We start from the raw sequence: 16,791 nt of genomic DNA, 5'->3' as shown, positions 1-16,791 counted from the left end.
AGTGTTATATTCTCTCTATGATACATGCACGTAACCCATTTGCACCAATAAGATACATTGGGGCCATTGTACACATGCACCATTGCAAGCCTAGTACCTGTAATGCCAGTTGAAGTCAGGAATTTTTGCTCAGCACCTCTCTAGATCAGCTGTATGTATATTGACAACATGTAAAAGAGTAACATTCAATTGAAAAAGTTACTGTATCAGATGTGAAGTCTAAATCCAACCACCCAAATATGAAACAGAGGACTTCTAGTCCTGCTTTCCGTGTGAAAGGGGACAGTTTAGCAAGGGTTGTGGTGGATTCCTCATCGCTAGCAATTCTTACATCAGCGTTGGATGTTTTTCTAGAAGCTCTGCTCTCGGGATTCTTTGGGGCAAGTTCTCTGGCCGGTGACACGCGGGAGGTCAGACTAGAGGATCACAGTGGTCGCTTCTGGCCTCGGAATCTGTTAATGGAAGCCCAGCTGGGCCTACCTCGTCCTCTTTGGCCAACAGTAGCTGTGACATGAAGCTCGGTGGAGACAGACTTGAAAATGTGAAGGACGGGGAGTAGTTGGGTCTCTGGCAGGGGTGAGGAGCATCCTTGGGAAAGGAAAAAATATGCTAGCGGTTGCATCCTGCCCTCACATGGCTCCCGCGGGGTGGTACCAGAGTAACTGGCAGCTCTCTTTGCCACCAGTGGAGCAAGCAGTCCAGGGTGAGGTGCAAGGTGGGATAATTAGACTCCCTTGCTATCGCTGAGCCTGCATCTGCATTACGAGCTACGGGCGTGATTCCCAGCTCACACAGACATGCTCGCCCTACGTCTCCTCAAGGCAGGATGCTAAAAATACTAGAGTAGCTCTGATAGCATTGGCAGTGACCGTGGAAGCACCGCTACTGCCCTGAGTATCAACCCTCCTGAACCCCATTGACAAATATTTGGGGTGTCTGGCCCACACTGCTGTGACGACATGATTATTTTTGGCATGCCAGTGCATTGAGAATTGGCTGCTGACCCCCCCCGCCCCCTCCACACACACAACAGGGGGGTCAGTAGCATTGCTGGGCCCCGGGGCAAGGTGGGGAGTGGTGGCTCCGTGCTCCCAGAAGGGGCGGGGCTGTGAGCAAAAGGGGTGGGGCCACATACAACCAGCCTTCAATGCCCCTTGAACCATGTCGTGCTCCTCGCCCCAGCCAGCTCAACTGCCCTGCATGTGGCTCTGGCGGTGATTTAAAGGGCCTGGGATGCCAGCCATTGTTGCAGTAGAGGCGGCAGTCCCCAGTCCTGTTTTTATCGCCAGGCCCTGGGGCTGTGGGCAGGCCTGCTACCCAAGCTGGGGATTACATCGCTAGCTCACTGGGCAACATTCAGAAGTGATGTGCAGGTGAGGAGGTGGGAGTAAGTGTTATGCTGGAAAGCAAGTGTGGCTCTAAGGAAATACAGCTGAAAGGGGCTTAGTCACTACCATAAGCACTGACTCCCTGGGTGCTCTGAGCGCCCACTGACAGCCCCTCTATCAGCTCCTTCCCCCTACCCTCCGCCTTGCCGCCTACCCACCAGTGGACCCTACAAATCAGCACCCCCTTCTTCCTCCCCAGCATTTGGGAGGCTGCGAGGGAGGAGCGAGGATCTGGCACACTCTGGGGACTGGGTGGAATTGGGTGGGAAGTGGCAGGCAGTGTGTAAAGTGGGGGTGGGGCTTTGGTGGAGGGGGCAGAGCCTGAGGCAGAGCTGGGGGTTGGGGGGTCGAGCACCCCTTGGCTTTTCAAAGTTGGCACTTGTGGTCACTAGCTATCAACACCTCCTACCCTGCTGCTCTTTGGTTGGAGCTGAGGAACAAGCCCTGCAATGTGCATTTTCATGAAGGACTGTACTGGTGAGAAAGAAGGCGGGGAAATGCTTTGATTGTTCTCTCTCAGGTTAGTAAAGAAGCTGGTTTCCGAGAAAAGTGATTGGGATCCTTCCGGTGAGTTGCAGCCCGCAGAAGGTGATAGCAACAGTGTCCTTAGGAAGAATAATGCAGGTAACAAAGACAGTTTCTAATAGTCTAAAAACTCTTTGATTATCCTTTTTTTTTTTAATCTAATGAAAAGAGACTCTGGCATCTCATCGAACATGCACATGACAGGACAAAATGTATCCAGTCTAACTCCTCCACTAGAGTAGGGCTAGAGGAAGCATTTCAATCTCAGCAGGAGTTCCAGGTTCAAACTCTCAACCAGAGCTACCTACTGTTCAAGTTTGGGTTTGATACCAAAATCTCATGAGCTGTTGTCACAGATCAGGCGCTCTCACAATAGTCCCGCCATCTTGGACTAAGCAGAGCTGTCTGGTGAGATTTCAGTCAGACCAGAACTAGGAAAAAGTCCTTTTCTAGTTTTGGGGCTGATCCAAAACCCAAACCATGAGCAGTGATTGGATTTGGATAGTGGCATCTGAGTCCTCTTGGAAGATCAAAGGGGTAAAGCTTATAGTTTTGGCCCATCTGTATAAATATCAGGCTGAATTCTGTGCTCAATTGCCTCTTCCTTTGGAAACAAGATATAACAAGATCCATTTACTTGAGATCTAAAAATGAGAGCCAGTGATGGTTTTGTGGCTGTTTTGTTTTTCAATTTGCTCAGATTTAGGAAAACGCTTTTGAAAATTAACAAGGATTTTTTGCTGTTGCTTAAGACACACACGGGGTAACTAATGCTGGATGCTAATGAATCCATGTTCCATGGAGACCAATGTCCTGTCATTGCCACTGCCTTATTGATGTTCCAGAAGAAAACCAAAACCATATGGTGCACCACGCCAGTTGTTCAAGGGAATTCCTTACTGACTCTTCCTGATCATGCATGAAGCATGAAGGTTGCAATTAGATTTTTTAAGTTTTATTTTGCTTTTGTGTACTCTGTGATGTTAATACCAAATCTCCAAATTGTAGCTTAAAAGTCCTTGGGATGTTACTGTCTGGGCAATGTGTGTCTTTGTCTTTCAGACATGTACTATGATACGTGCAGCACAGCCCTGGCAGAGACTGAAATGAAGGAAAGTGAGCTGGCCAGAAACTTCACAGCAGAACAGAGAGCTGGAAGTTGAACTGCCAGGACAGGGTTTTCCTCAGGACTCTTTCCTCTTCTTTATTTGTTTTGGTGGATGCTGGATCAAGTCACCTTCCCCACAAGCTCGGAGCTTCAGAATTCATTCCATTGACATGAAAGCTGCTGGGCCAGCTGCATGAGCTGAAAAAACTGAAGGAGCATTAAAAATGTAAATGGCATCAAAATCATCTTCAGTCCTGAACCGAAAAAAAGAGTGCTTCTTGCATTGTTTACTGAACCGTTTGAGAGGATGTGGCCTAAATTAGGTCGACAGCAGAGTGAAAAGTTACTATGCACTCGCCGTGTGGCAACATTGCTTGGATGTTGGGTTTCCTCAGAAGAACGGGGTTACCAGTTACTGCTCCACTATGGGAATATCCTGGAATTGTTCCATTCATTTGGCTCTGCTGCTGTGCCTTCTGCTGCCTCCCATAATTCCCCTGGATAGAAAATGAAGTATTCAGTCATTTCTAACTGATCATGAACAGGAACAGAAAACTGCAGTCTGGGGGATGGGCGAAGTATAAGTAAAGAATCAGTGAAGCTTAGCACTGCAATGGTGTGGCGGCTTCCTCAATGGCTCAGTGAATGACCTGTTTACTAGATCTTTGGAGGCTACAGACTGGCACCTTCTGACTAAGAGGTGGAGAGTCAGGGCTAGGAAGGAAGTCAGATGTGGCAAGTGCTGTGACATTTTGAGGTCTGTTTGCAGTATAAACAGATTCCAGCCTTTCCCCCAGCCTGTGGCTTTTGGATCACACCCCTTCATATTTGGTGCTGGTAATTCTGCCGAATGCCATTTCATGTTCTGTATTTGAGTAGACTGCATGCTGAACGCTTTTACTGTGTGCTGGATTATGGAGTGAGTACGGTTCATCCCCATATGGTATCAGATTATACTTAGGCATTTGCAAAGGGGCAGGTGGAATTTAGAAGCACGGATGAGTAGATTAAGTGTTATCATTAAATACTTCTTTCCAGGACATTTTATTAAGGAATGTACCAAATCTCTACTGCATAAGTATGGAACGTAGAAGAATGTAGACCTGTGACAGATACTAAAATTCCTACACAAATCATTAGCTCGTTCACAGCAGGTCTGATGGCATTTGCGTGGAGGCATTTTGATGCAAACGGGAGTTATAGATCCCTCAAAGCTGCTAGTACCTTAATTTTTGTAAAGATAAACATTGACCTAGGACTGTGCAAACAGAAAACGACTGGCCTGAAAGAAATTAAACCAGAGAGCTCAAAAATTAGTGATTGGTTTTGACCAAATGAGATCTTTTTTGTCCCATTATTAGCGGTGCTTTGTGTAAATAAACGGCTATCACACCAAAAAGGGAGAAAAGGCCAAACCAAAAGCACTTGTTATGAATTGTTCCATCTGCAAGATCATATGATGAATTAAGAATGTTTTGTGGTTCCACTGTAGGGATGCAAGTGTTTTTCTTTGTATTGTGACATTTTGGAGGGTTTGCTGGCACAGATGCCATGAGACAGAAAAGCACTGAAGCACGTGAATAGTTTCAGCAAAGACAAAAGTTAAGAGATGTGTTTAATTATACCCTTTTAAACTGGAGCCCTAACGTATGTCTACATTTGCATCTCTTGTTCGAACTAGGGATGCAAATGTAGCGTCCTGAAATAGCTATTGAAACGAGGATTTAAATTTCCCGCGCTTCATTAGCAAGATCTCTTTCGGCGCACTAGTCCTAATCACTGCTGATTCGAACCAGGAAGTGCGCACCGGGACACGGTAGTTCGAACCAAAGCCCTTGGTTCGAACTAACATTATTCCTCATTTTTTGAGGAGTAACGTTAGTTCGAACCAAGGGCTTTGGTTCGAACTACCACGTCCCGGCGCGCACTTCCTGGCTCAATTCAGCTGTGATTCGGACTAGCGCGCCAGGCGAGATCTTGCTAATGAAGCGCGGGATATTTAAATCCCCGCTTCAATAGCTATTTCGGGACACTACATTTGGATCACTAGTCCGAACTAGACATAACCCTGGAGAGTTTATTGGTTTAATGATGAGTAGCAAACAGAATGGAATGTGACTTTGAACACCAACTCTTTCATCCATCTTTCAAATACCTAATTCCTTTGATTTGTGCTTCATTCTGTTTTGCTGGATCACATCTAGCAGAAACACAGTCCAGCAGGCCTGGGCCTTCCCTCATTTTTTGAAGTCAGTGCTTTTGCATTGAGGGAAGAATTTGGCCCATGTAGGTCTCATTTACACTAAATGATAATCAGGCCCAATGTTGCCCTTAGAAATACACACACACAACTCCTGCTGGAGTCAGATGAGGGACTTGAGGGCATAGCTGAATCCCTTCAGTCCCGTACAGTGAAATCCTCTTAGAGTGACGTCATTTTTTCCCCTACAAAATAGCTTCACTGTGACGTCCTTGTTATTGTCAGTAGTTTATACACTGTCCCCTCACAATGCTTATCTCTTACCCCTGCCTCTCCCCAAACTGTGGGGGTAGAGAGTTTTTATTGCACATTCCTATGGAGGGGGTTATATGAAATTGCCAAACCTAAGATTTATTTGTACTGATACTCTTGATTTATGGAAAGGCCAAAATTGCACTTTGGAATCTCTTCTATGTGGATATTGTAGTTAATAAAATGTCTGTCTCCCAAGAGGAGGAGCTGATGGGCTCTAACTTTTAGAGGATAGGAAATCAGGAATCCTTTGGGTTCTCTTCCTGCCTCAGACTTTCACAGTGCTAATTTGGGCCAAGTCACTAAACCCCTCAGTGCCTCAGTTTCCCACCTGCAAAATCGGGTAACGACATTTTGTCATATGCAGGTGTCCGCTTACACTCCCCTTTCACCCAGACTTGCAACCGGGTGCCAGCAGGTACACATAAGGTGAGGAACCCTTGTCCCTACACCCCGTCTGGAAACCTGTTCCTTCTTGGGCAGCGAAACATTATCATACAGGTTTGATAGCTGTATCCCCTTATCCACGCATCTTTATGTTCAGGGAGAACTCGCAAGATATGCAGACTTCCTGGATTCTACTTGAACACCGTGGGGCAAGTAGGGGAAGAGGTTCCTACATCATCAAGGCAACAACAGCTGAAAAAATATAGTTTGGGGTTCCCCCCCAGAGACTTTAAAAAAAAAACAGTTTCTTCAAATTTCTGACACTTTTTCTCTGTTTTAACAAAATTTCAAACTTTGATCAAGGTCTGTCGGTCACTCTGATACCAGGAATGAACTGAAGAGAGAGAAAGAACGGACTAGTAATTTGCTGTGTGAATTGGAGACAGCACTCAGGAGTCAGTCATGTTTGGGGACTGGTTGCAACACAGCTGGCCACAGATACAACTTCTGTGCTTGATGTGCTTGCTGTGCAGAAAGCCATCAACAGTGTTTTAGCTGTGTCTGTGAACCTGTTGTACAGTCCTGTCCTACCTACACCACACGTTCAGGCTACCTTTTACCCATTTTGACCACTGCTATGCTGTAGCTGGATACCCTGGTTTTTACATTGTAGTATCAACTTTAGACTTAGTTCCATATTGCTGGGTTTTTATAATAAAATTCAAATGCTTTTACTTGACGAGGAGTCAAAGTTTACACTGGGGATAACTCTGCTGACAAAAAGAACTGACAGGGAAAGGCTAGCTTTTGGCTCTGAGGCCATGACAAAACAGGGTTCAGTGACAGTAATATTCTTTTTTACACTTGCCAGGACAATCTTTTAATGCGGAGAGGGAGGAGTGTTCTCTTGTGGCAAACGAAGTGTTATTGACGTCAGCTATGTTTCACAGGAGGTCTGGAGCGTGACGTGGGAACAAAATTAAAATTCACCAAGACTAACACGTGTTAAGCTGTTTTTTGGAACCAGATCCTCCAACATGGTCATTTTTGTTGAATAGATGAGTCCTAAACAGGCTTGCCGGTGATGGGGATGGGGGACACGACAAAGGGGGGCAGTTGCCCTAGGGCCCAGTAATTCAAAGGGGCCCTTTAAATCATCACCCAGAGTGCCAGACATAAGAGCACAGCATGGGGGGTGCTGCACTCCAAGTGACATGGAGGGCTGGCTGCCCCCAGTCCTGCTTCTTCCATATGGGGCCCTACCCTTTCTCGGAGCGTGGAGCTCCTCCTCCCCCATGGACACCTTGCCCGAGGGCCCGCAGAGGCTGTTGGCACCCCTAGCGCTAAATCACAGTCTCAGTGACACTGTTTGGAGAAGGTGTGGTAGCTTCCAGAATGTTTTCAAATGCTGGTTGCTAACACACTTCAACCAGTGCTTAATTTGTAATGAAAGAGGGGTCGGAGCTCAACCAATTGTTTTATATTCATAACCCATGCAGCAAGCTCAGAGGTTCTAGGGCTCTAGAAGCCTAGAAGTGCCAGGACTTAAGCACTAGCTTCAGTTTCAAGGCCTCAGGCCCAGTCTATGCTATAAAAATAACTAAGCTAGAGCCTCCATTCATGTTATGGAGTAGAGATGTGGACCCACAGTCTTTACGCACAGTAGTAAATTATTGTTGCCCCGCCACGTTCGATGTCTAACGCTAGCTTTCATTGCCGGCGGGAATTGAGATTTGTGTGTTCGGTGCTCTGATTGTGTAGGTGAGAAAAGCCATTTTAATAGCCAGCCTTATTTTCAATGCTCAGTTCAAACAGGCTTGGGTGGCAGAAAGTCAGGAGCTTCCTTTAAAAAAAAAAAAAGTGCTTCATGTCTAATCTCCTGTTAGATAGTCAGAAGTATGTAAAACAGCCAAACTGTATTTCCACCAGCTGCTGGGACCTGAAAGTCGCAACTCGGATTTCTTCTGCTCAGCTGAGACTTGATATGATTTGTAATTCGTACATATTTTCCATGTGTTTGTATATTGTGATTGATGAGAGATAATCAGACAGGGAAAAAGCACAGAACTCTCTTGAAAAATTGCCTGTCTCTTCCTTCCTCCCCCAGCCAGGACAGAATGTATGAATTTATAACAACAAAGTGTGTGAATCTGGAATTTCTGTAAATAGGCCGTTCTGTGTAAAACCAGATTTTGTTTGGTCTTTATAAAAATTATAAATACTGTAGTACAAAGTAGTCGGCGTAGCTGGTGTTTCTGTGTGATGCAAGGAGAACAATGAGCTTTCTATTCATCTGAAAGGAGAAGGGTTTAGTAAGAGCCCATCTTCACAGCTGAAAAATTCATGCTTACATTCAAGTTAGCCTCAGTTATGGCCATCAGCTATTTGACCACAAAAGACATGAAACCATTTTTCCTTTACAGATCTGTCTTAATCATGTCCCTGAATCGTGTTAAATCCTGAGAAAAAGTTGAAAGCTTTACCCAGGGTTCAACAGCATGGTTAAATCTCCTGTATGCTAAGACTATAACCAGATTGTGGAATGAACCCATATTGTAAGTGGTTTCCCCAACATATTTATAAACAGGCCCTAAGTGATACATTTGCAGTGTATATTTTGGATTTTAACGGTGTGTTTGCAAATTATCTGCACAACCTGAGCCAACAGCCTGGGGTAACTCTGCAAAGGACAGGCAAGTAAAATGTACAAACTGGCATAATGTTTTAAATAAACTAACCCTAGAATGTGTTTTGCCATATCTGCCATATATGTTTGGAGGGTCACAGCACATCCCTATGGTATGAGTCAAACATTTCACACCAGTTTTACATCAGTGTAACTCCATCATGTGACATTTGGGGTTACCCAGGCCTATACGGGTTCAGTCAGTTACTCTGACTGGTAACCACAGGTGTTCTGTGGCTGCACAGTTTTGGTCCAGAACTCTGAGCCGCTGACCCCAGCTCCCTACCGGCAGCCCATAAGCCTTACCCTAGCCTTGCCCAACTTGGTTATGCCTCGCAGGCCAATCTTGATACAGGGACCAGTCCTTCTCACAGAAGAAGTGTAAGGTCTGCTGCCTCTACAGAGCCAGTGAAACATTCCAAGCTATCGGATAACTAGGAGCACGCGCTTTAGCACTGACCTTACCTGGCACTGATGTTTTATAATGAAAGCAAATAAAGCGGTCATAGTTCCAAAATGGCTACCTCACTGATTCTGGGCCTGTCTGCGTGCATCTTCTCAGGCCTCATGGCTTTGCTCTCCTAGGGTGTAATCAAGCATTTCCTCCACTTGTTTAGAGTGCGCCCAGGGCTGTTGTACTTTATTTGTGCTCTGGACTTACCCAGCCAATCTGACTAGGTGAGTTACCCTGGTTCTTCCCTTTGGGAGTTGGTGGCCAGGGGAGCATGGAGTGACCAGACAGCCATCTCTGACCAAGGTATTGTTTATTCCTAACAATAGGAACAAAGGATAGCACAGGAGCAAAGAATTTTAAAACAACTCACAATCAAGAGGCATGTCTGACTTATCTAGAGTCTAACCACCCTCCCAGTGAGGACCCCCATAAGTCTAACTTCTCCCAGAACTAGCTCTGGATTCTTAGACTCAAAAACCCTAATGGGAATTTGTGTCTCCTTAAATGTTTCTGAATCTTTTGATTTCTATGCTTCAGAGGAAAACTGTTGGTAATCCCAGCAAGGGGTCACACCAAAGTAGCAAAGCAGCGGGCTTTGGCATCCTCCCTCAAGTGTTTGCTGTGCAGCATATGTCTGGATGCATTTCCCCTTCCTGGTACACTCTTTGGCAATCCTGCTATTGAATTCCATCAATTACAGCAAAACACAACAATGGACAGGCCAACACGCATGAGCCATAAATTATCACAAGCAACTCCATGTCCCTCACACTCTGTTTTCTATTTTTCTCTTCCCTTTGCGCATCTATTTTCCTCCTTGCCCTTTTCCTAGCGTGTGTGAAGTTTTGTGGCTTCCTCTCCCTATATCCCCCACTTCCCACAGGGAAGTATGTATTGCTCAGGGTAGGGAGAGCAAGTTCAGTGCTAGCTATATGGTTTGTTTTTACCCTGGTTCTGAAAAATCTCTCCTGGCAGCTCCATATCTACACACGAGTGTGAGTCACAATCTACACTGCAACACTATTTCGAGATACTGGAGTATCCCAAAATAGCTATCCTACATTTTTACAGCAAGCTCGTTATTTCGAAATATAATGAGCTTGCTAGGCTGATGTCCCTGTAAACCTTATTCCCAGAAGAGCAGGTTATTTCGAAATATGGCACTGTGTAGACAGCACCAAATTATGAAGTAAGATACGCAATTTGCATAGCTCAGAGGGTGTATCTTATTTCGAGCTACGGTGCCGTGTAGATGCATAGTGAATAGGCTAATTATCTTTCGAGCTACAGTGCCGTGTAGATGCATAGTGATTATCTTTCACCCTGTGCTCCAACCTGACACAAGTTCAATGGAGGAGACTCTGCCATCAGACCATACACATGCACATTGCAGGAGCAGAGACAGAGTTCCCAGTGAAACCTCGCCCCACCCATTTTGCTTTCATTTTGGGCCCAAAGAGCTTTTGGGAGGGGACATCTCTCTCTTCAAAGGATTGTCTGGAGGCGCAGCATAGGGTAAGGGAGCCAACAGTAAAGAACATACTGAGCTGTATTTTGTGATGAATTTTCCTGGGTTGATATTTGTCAGCAAATTATGCTATGTTGTTTAAAACTTTTGACCACATGCCCAGAGAGTATGTAACTGGTTGTTGTTATAAAGCTGAATGCAAATGAATAGGTAAAAAGGTGTATGAGAGCAGTGTAAACATCAATAAACAAACCAAGAAATGCTAACCGCTTTCAGCGAATGGGCCTTCTGTAATATAGTCCATAACCCACTAGAGGGAGGCAGCTCTCTTGTTAACATTACACTAGGGCTGTGTCTGCATTGCCACCCTTTTCCGGAAAAGGGATGCTAATGAGACCAGTCGGAATTGCAAATGCCCCGGGGATTTAAATTTTCCCTGCGGCATTTGCATGAACATGGCTGCCGCTTTTTTCCGGCTCGGGGCTTTGCCAGAGAAAAGCGCCAGTCTAGACAGGTATCTTTCAGAAAATAAACCCTTTTCCGGAAGATCCCTTATTCCTGATTTTAAGAGGAATAAGGGATCTTCCGGAAAAGGGTTTATTTTCCAAAAGATCCTGTCTAGACTGGCACTTTTTTCCAGCAAAACCCCAAGCCGGAAAAAAGCGGCAGCCATGTTCATGCAAATGCCGCGGGGAAAATTTAAATCCCCGGGGCATTTGCAATTCCGACTGGTCTCATTAGCATCCCTTTTACGGAAAAGGGTGCCAATGTAGACACAGCCTAGGAGCGGGGACAGGTATTTTCTGTGTCTCTGAACTGAACCATTTGTGGGGTTCATATTGCTGAAGTACATGCAGTTTATAAGCACATCGACGGGGACATTATCATAACACCTGATGCAAATGTTGATAGTTAAAGTCTCCTATAATATACTGAAGGCCCTAATTCTCCTCTGAGCTATGCCATTATAAATCAGGAGTAACCAAGGAGTTACACCAATGTAACAAACCGGGCCCTGAAGGCTGCAGCTACAAATGTGGCAGAAGCATTTCCTAGTGCAATGAAACAGAGAATTAGTACTTTATTAAAATGTGTTCTGTTAATGATTTTGTGTTGTCAACTGCTTACACAAAAAACTAGAAACCAAAAAGCTAATCCCATGTCAGCCTTTGACTGGCTGATTTTCAACAAGTCCCTTTGTGCCTGGAAATTCTCTTAGGGTATGTCTACACTGCGGGATAAAGTAGAGTTAAGATAGGCAACTTCAGCTACGTTAATTGCAGAGCTCAAGTTGAAGTACCTTAACTCGACTTTTGGTGCTGTCTGCACAGCAGGAAGTCAAAGGAAGAACACTCTCCCTTCGACTTCCCTTTCCCCTCTGTGAAATGGGGGTTACGGAACTCAGAGTCAGAAGCCCATTATTTTGAAATTATTTCAAAATAACGGGCTGGTCATGTAGACATGCACTCTGTCATTTCAAAATGAGGGTGCACTGTAGACACAGCCTTGCAGCTTCTGCTTTCACACTCTGCTCCCAGTGTTTCTAAAATCAGAGCCCATTAGGATGTAAATAGCTGCACGTGTGTATGGGAATGAAACACTTTTTGCTTTGCTGCACTTTTCCCAGTACTGACGTTTTGCTCTGTGAAGAGTTATTCTCCATCCCCAGTTCTGGCAGAGATTTGGGGAACATACCAGCACTGCTTTGGAATTGAGACCACTGCTGTACATTTTGGTCCTGTTTGTTCTGGGCGACTGTATTTGAAAAGGGTTAGCTGCCAAGAGACCGCTGTGTTCCCTGGGTGCTAGTGAGAGGGTGTGGTGCTAGGGACATCAGGTTGTGTATTAGAAAGCAGTCCCCCTGCATTGAGCAGATCCGGTCATATGCTTCAGGCATGTGCCTCAGCCATTACTGGAGGAGTATGATGTATCACGCCCCTTATCCTGCTGAGGAAAGATGCAGCAGGCACCACTCCAAGCAGATGGCGTGTGTAGAACCTTGTGGAAATAAATGCAGATATGCCCAGGTACGGGGTGCTCTGATCTGCAAAACTCCAGCAGTCTGTTCCTCATTCTAGCAGCTTGTGTACCAGCCAATGGTGCGCTTGTCAGAATATAATATTAGTATCAACTTAATCTCTCGACATGCCATTGCCATGTGCGGAGGGGTGCAGTTGCACCTAGCCGTGCTCAATGTCCCACCCAGGTGAGCTCACCTCCCAGAGATCATGAACTGGGTTATCCGTAGAATTTATGGGGCCTCTGCAGTATTATTAAACTGGTGCCCCCATGCCTGCTGGCAGCAGGGGGTGTGCGGTTTTTTAGAGATGCGATTTTATAATCTTCAGCCACACACGAATGAAATCGTTCTAAAGCAACTTTTAACCGAAGGCCGGATAGACTAACACAGCACATTCAGAAACCGACGGCATAGACCTGGGGTTGGCAAATGCCTGTTAAATGGCTTCATTACCACTGGAATGGCTCTTCTACAGGTTCCATGTTCTGCTAACAGCTCTGGCAGGCTTTGTCACTTTTAAATTAACTAGATCCAGTCCTGAGGAAGCAGAACCACAGAATAGGGATCAGAGGAGGCGGATGGGTGGACAGTAAGACCCAGTGATGCCCCAAATGTTTGGGTGCCCTACATAACTGCATGTTCTGCGTATGGGTAAGGACGGCCCTGATCACGAAGCAGGCTAGTCGGCATTGCCCGTAGTGTTCAAGAACCGCTAGCCAGGCCTCTGGCTTTGCTTGCCTTGCTCATATGATCTGGGCTCAGGATGAAGGTGGAGAGAACTGGCTTCTGGCACCTGCCCCCACTTGGCAGTGCAAGGTCCGTGTGCACCCCTCTGATTCTTTCAGCACTACCTTTAAATAAAGAATTGGGGGGGGGAACCCACAATTTTTAAACATGGGGACAATGTCATGTTCTCTGTGCCCCGTGTTGTGCTTTGTATTTTCAGTCCTTAACACAGCAGCCTTCCAAGAGAGACATCAAATTGCCATAACTAGAAGCTGGAAACTTTGGCACAGCATGAAGCCCCTCTGTCTCATCAGCCTCTTGATGGGCTGCAGGGAGGGAATGAAACACCTGGCTCAGAACACCAGTCTTTGTTCCTGTTTTCAGTTTCCAGCCAGCATCAGCCTCCCCAACACCCCCCCCCCCCCCCGGCGGCTGAACACTGAGCAGGATTGGCTCCCCCTGCACCCCCCCCCCCCTGCTGTTCATGTGATTTTGTGGTGTCTGCACAGTTTGAAATGTAGCTGCCTTTGGGCCGGCGTTTGTTCCTCACCTTTCAGCTCTACAGAGAGGAAAGGCAGCACCTTACTCCACCCCTGCAGCTAGTCTCGACCCTGCCTTCGCCATGGGCAGGCGTGTTCCGGAGGTGCTGCTGCTATCCGCGGCTTGGGGTGAGTGACAGCACTTTATAACACTACCTGGTCACTGCACATTTGTGTTTCTTTGCATTGAAGTTACTCTGCATAGCTGAATAACACGTGGCAAACATATTTGTGCCTATAAATAATGATGCCATGAATACGTTCCCATGGGTCAGAAAAGATGCTAGTAAAGATGACTGTGCCTTAACTTTCGGGGCACCACTGTTATGAATTTTTCCTTTAGATAATTTCCTTTGCATTGTGTGTTGAAAGTAACCTGAGCTTAGGGTAGATGGGCTTAAAGGCATTCATAAGAAGCAGGTGATTTGAGTTAAAGAGATCCTCAAACAAATCCACAGAGCTCACAGAAAGTATTGACTTTTCGAGGATGCAGGAACAATTTTTACATTTGGGGGAGCTGAGCACCACTGACCTAAAATGCAAAAGCCAGTAAATAATGGAAACAAGCCAGGGGGTGCTGCAGCACCCTCCACACCCCTAGTTTCGGCACCTATGCTGAGTTTGATAAAGACAATACCGGGCACCTAACACGGCGAATGCACAGTTAATAGAAAGTCTCTCCTCTGTATGGTGCCAAGACAGGAACGAGAGCAAAAGAGAGGTGAAAACGTACATGGGATTAATTGCAACAAAAACGGAAATAAAAGTGAAAGGGCTTGAGCCTGAACTAGAAAATCAGCATCACTCCACGGACGTCAGTGGAGCTCATAGATTTACACCAAAATATTAAGCCATCTCTTAAAACCTGCATTAACTAAGATATATCAGTTGAGGAAACAGATGAAGCTACCTTGCCTTTTAATGATGGCAAAATACCTGGGCTTGATGGCTCCGCTGTGTCATTCTGTGCTGAGTAATAGCACCTGATGTGCAGGAAGCTTGTCAGAATACAGTCAAAAATCGTTCCCAGAGCAGCATTAGCCGAGCAGGAGACACATCAGCTTGATTGTATGATCGGCAACTTCACTAAGAGACAAGGGAAAATTTTTGTTTCTGCTGTCCTGGGGTTCACCTGGAGTGCGAGGGAGCTGCTCTGAATTTACATTGCCGTAAAGGAGAATGGAATGAGACGGAGGAAGGGGGAATGAAATGAACCGACAGTGCTGTGCTGGCTTTGATCAGAGTGATGCTGTTTCCTAGGATCTTTGTCTGTTGTGGATTCTCCCTTTTAGAAATTCTGCATTTTTGAAAAACCTACTGAGCAACATTTCTAAGTGTGTGGTTAGGGGGAGGGGAAGCCTAGAGTCAAGGGCTGTGGGCCTGAAAGGCTTCCACTGGATCTGGCCCTTCCTTAAATAACCAAATCAGGGGGATTCCCACTTTTAGAAGGCCTTGATCCAAAGCCAGCTGGAGCCAATAGGAACAGTTCCACTGGCTGCAGTAGAGGCTGGATCAGGCCTCAGGTTTATACCTATTGCCAATTTTGTCATGCTTTTGGTACCGGGAAAACGCTGAGTGGCCACTGAACAGTTAGTGTCTATGCGTAAAGCTGGGCACAGGGATTTATTGCCTCCTCCAATAGCTTTTATTATTAATCAAGTTGATTATGGTAGTGCCTAAGAGTCAAGCAAGACCAGGGCCTCATTGTACCCGGCACTGTGCAGAGTCTCAGCTGCACAGATCTGACAATCTTTCTAAATGGACAGCCAGGCACAAGGTGGGGGGAGGGAGAGAACACACCAGCAGTGCGTGGCTAGGTCTACACTATAGCTTTTTCCAATTGCTTTTCCGGAAGAGGAAGAGGCTTTTCCACCATTTGGCCTAGATGGAATCCCGGAAAACCCCTGCAGTCTAGACATACCCTGTGATGGCAGCGAATCTCATGGTAGTTCCATGCTTTGGAGGGGGCATTATTTAGGAAGAGCTATGTTAAGCAGAGAGCTCATGGTCTAATATATTTGTTAGTCACCGAGGTACCAGAGGACTACTAGTTTTTAAAGATACAATACTAAAGACTAATACAGCTGCACTTCTGAGAGAGCGAAGGGAGAGGAAGGCAGATAAAGGGGAACGGGCAGGGGAGAAGAGAGCAGAAGGGGCTCAGATGACTCTAAAAATGTGGAATAGTGTCTTAAAGGAACAAGGGCTTCAGATGCATGCTCCCCATTAATGTTCATGAAAATTGGGTGTCCTCTGGTGGCAGTGACAATCTCAGGCTGAATCAGCGGCCATGTCCTCAGCCATCAGCGCATGAAAACGGAGATTTCAGACACAGATTAGTAAAAGGGGAATTTGAATCCTGCCCAGTTCCTTCAATTTCAGATTCACTCATGAACACTATTAAATCTGAAAAGGGGAGAAAAGGCAGCTGTCCAGGCCTGCCACATTCACGCACTGACTCCTATGTCAGCCAAGGCAGAAAGAGAGGCTTTGAAAAAGTGAAGTGTTCTCGAAAATCAAACGGCTGGGGTGCTGAGTATTGCAAGGAGCAGTAGGGAGGGTTCTATAAAGCTCTGAGGCATTCTGACACAAAAATGAGGTGGGGGCTGTGGCAGGCAGACAGAACTAAGATAAACAACTATAGGTTGAATTAACTTACATTGGAGTGAATTAGTTTGATTACCTTTGTAGTACATTGTATTAAAAATGCAGCTGTGGCTGTTATTGTGGCATTGTATATAACTCCTCTAGCAGGAGTGGAACGGTAACATACTTCCTCCATTATTGGCCCATTGAAACCACCCTGCCGAAAGGGACACAAAGACGAGCACAAACTGGATTCTCCAGAGACCAACAGACAAAGAAAAGAATTTGAGATATGAATGGGCTGATTTTACACAGGCTCAGGACCTCCTTTCTGAGCCGGCCAATGGACAGGATCCCTGTGTTCATGGAGGGCTCCAATCCTTAGAGAAGGG

At 45.9% G+C, this 16,791-nt stretch overlaps 2 protein-coding genes across 7 annotated transcripts in view; both read left to right on the top strand.

Moving 5' to 3' along the window:
- Window positions 1–4,764, top strand: part of MCF2L2 (MCF.2 cell line derived transforming sequence-like 2) — a 316,634-nt gene extending 311,870 nt beyond the window's left edge. For all 6 annotated transcript variants that reach the window (XM_075938056.1, XM_075938058.1, XM_075938055.1 and 3 more), the window contains 2 exons: window positions 1,909–2,012; window positions 2,976–4,764. In XM_075938056.1, the coding sequence (XP_075794171.1) occupies window positions 1,909–2,012; window positions 2,976–3,076 (205 nt within the window). In that variant the 3' untranslated portion in view covers window positions 3,077–4,764. The remainder of the gene's footprint in view (window positions 1–1,908; window positions 2,013–2,975) is intronic.
- Window positions 4,765–13,766: 9,002 nt separating this feature from the next.
- The window catches only part of LAMP3 (lysosomal associated membrane protein 3), a 29,671-nt gene continuing 26,646 nt past the window's right edge, over window positions 13,767–16,791 (top strand). Inside the window, 1 exon segment of the mRNA XM_075938054.1 lies at window positions 13,767–13,942. Within this exon segment, the coding sequence (XP_075794169.1) occupies window positions 13,897–13,942 (46 nt within the window). The 5' untranslated portion in view covers window positions 13,767–13,896.

This window comes from Pelodiscus sinensis, chromosome 10, assembly GCF_049634645.1.
Source record: "Pelodiscus sinensis isolate JC-2024 chromosome 10, ASM4963464v1, whole genome shotgun sequence".
Classification (NCBI taxonomy): Eukaryota; Metazoa; Chordata; order Testudines; family Trionychidae; genus Pelodiscus; species Pelodiscus sinensis.
Note: the sequence above shows the minus strand (reverse complement) of the source record. Positions and strands in the feature narration are given on the sequence as shown.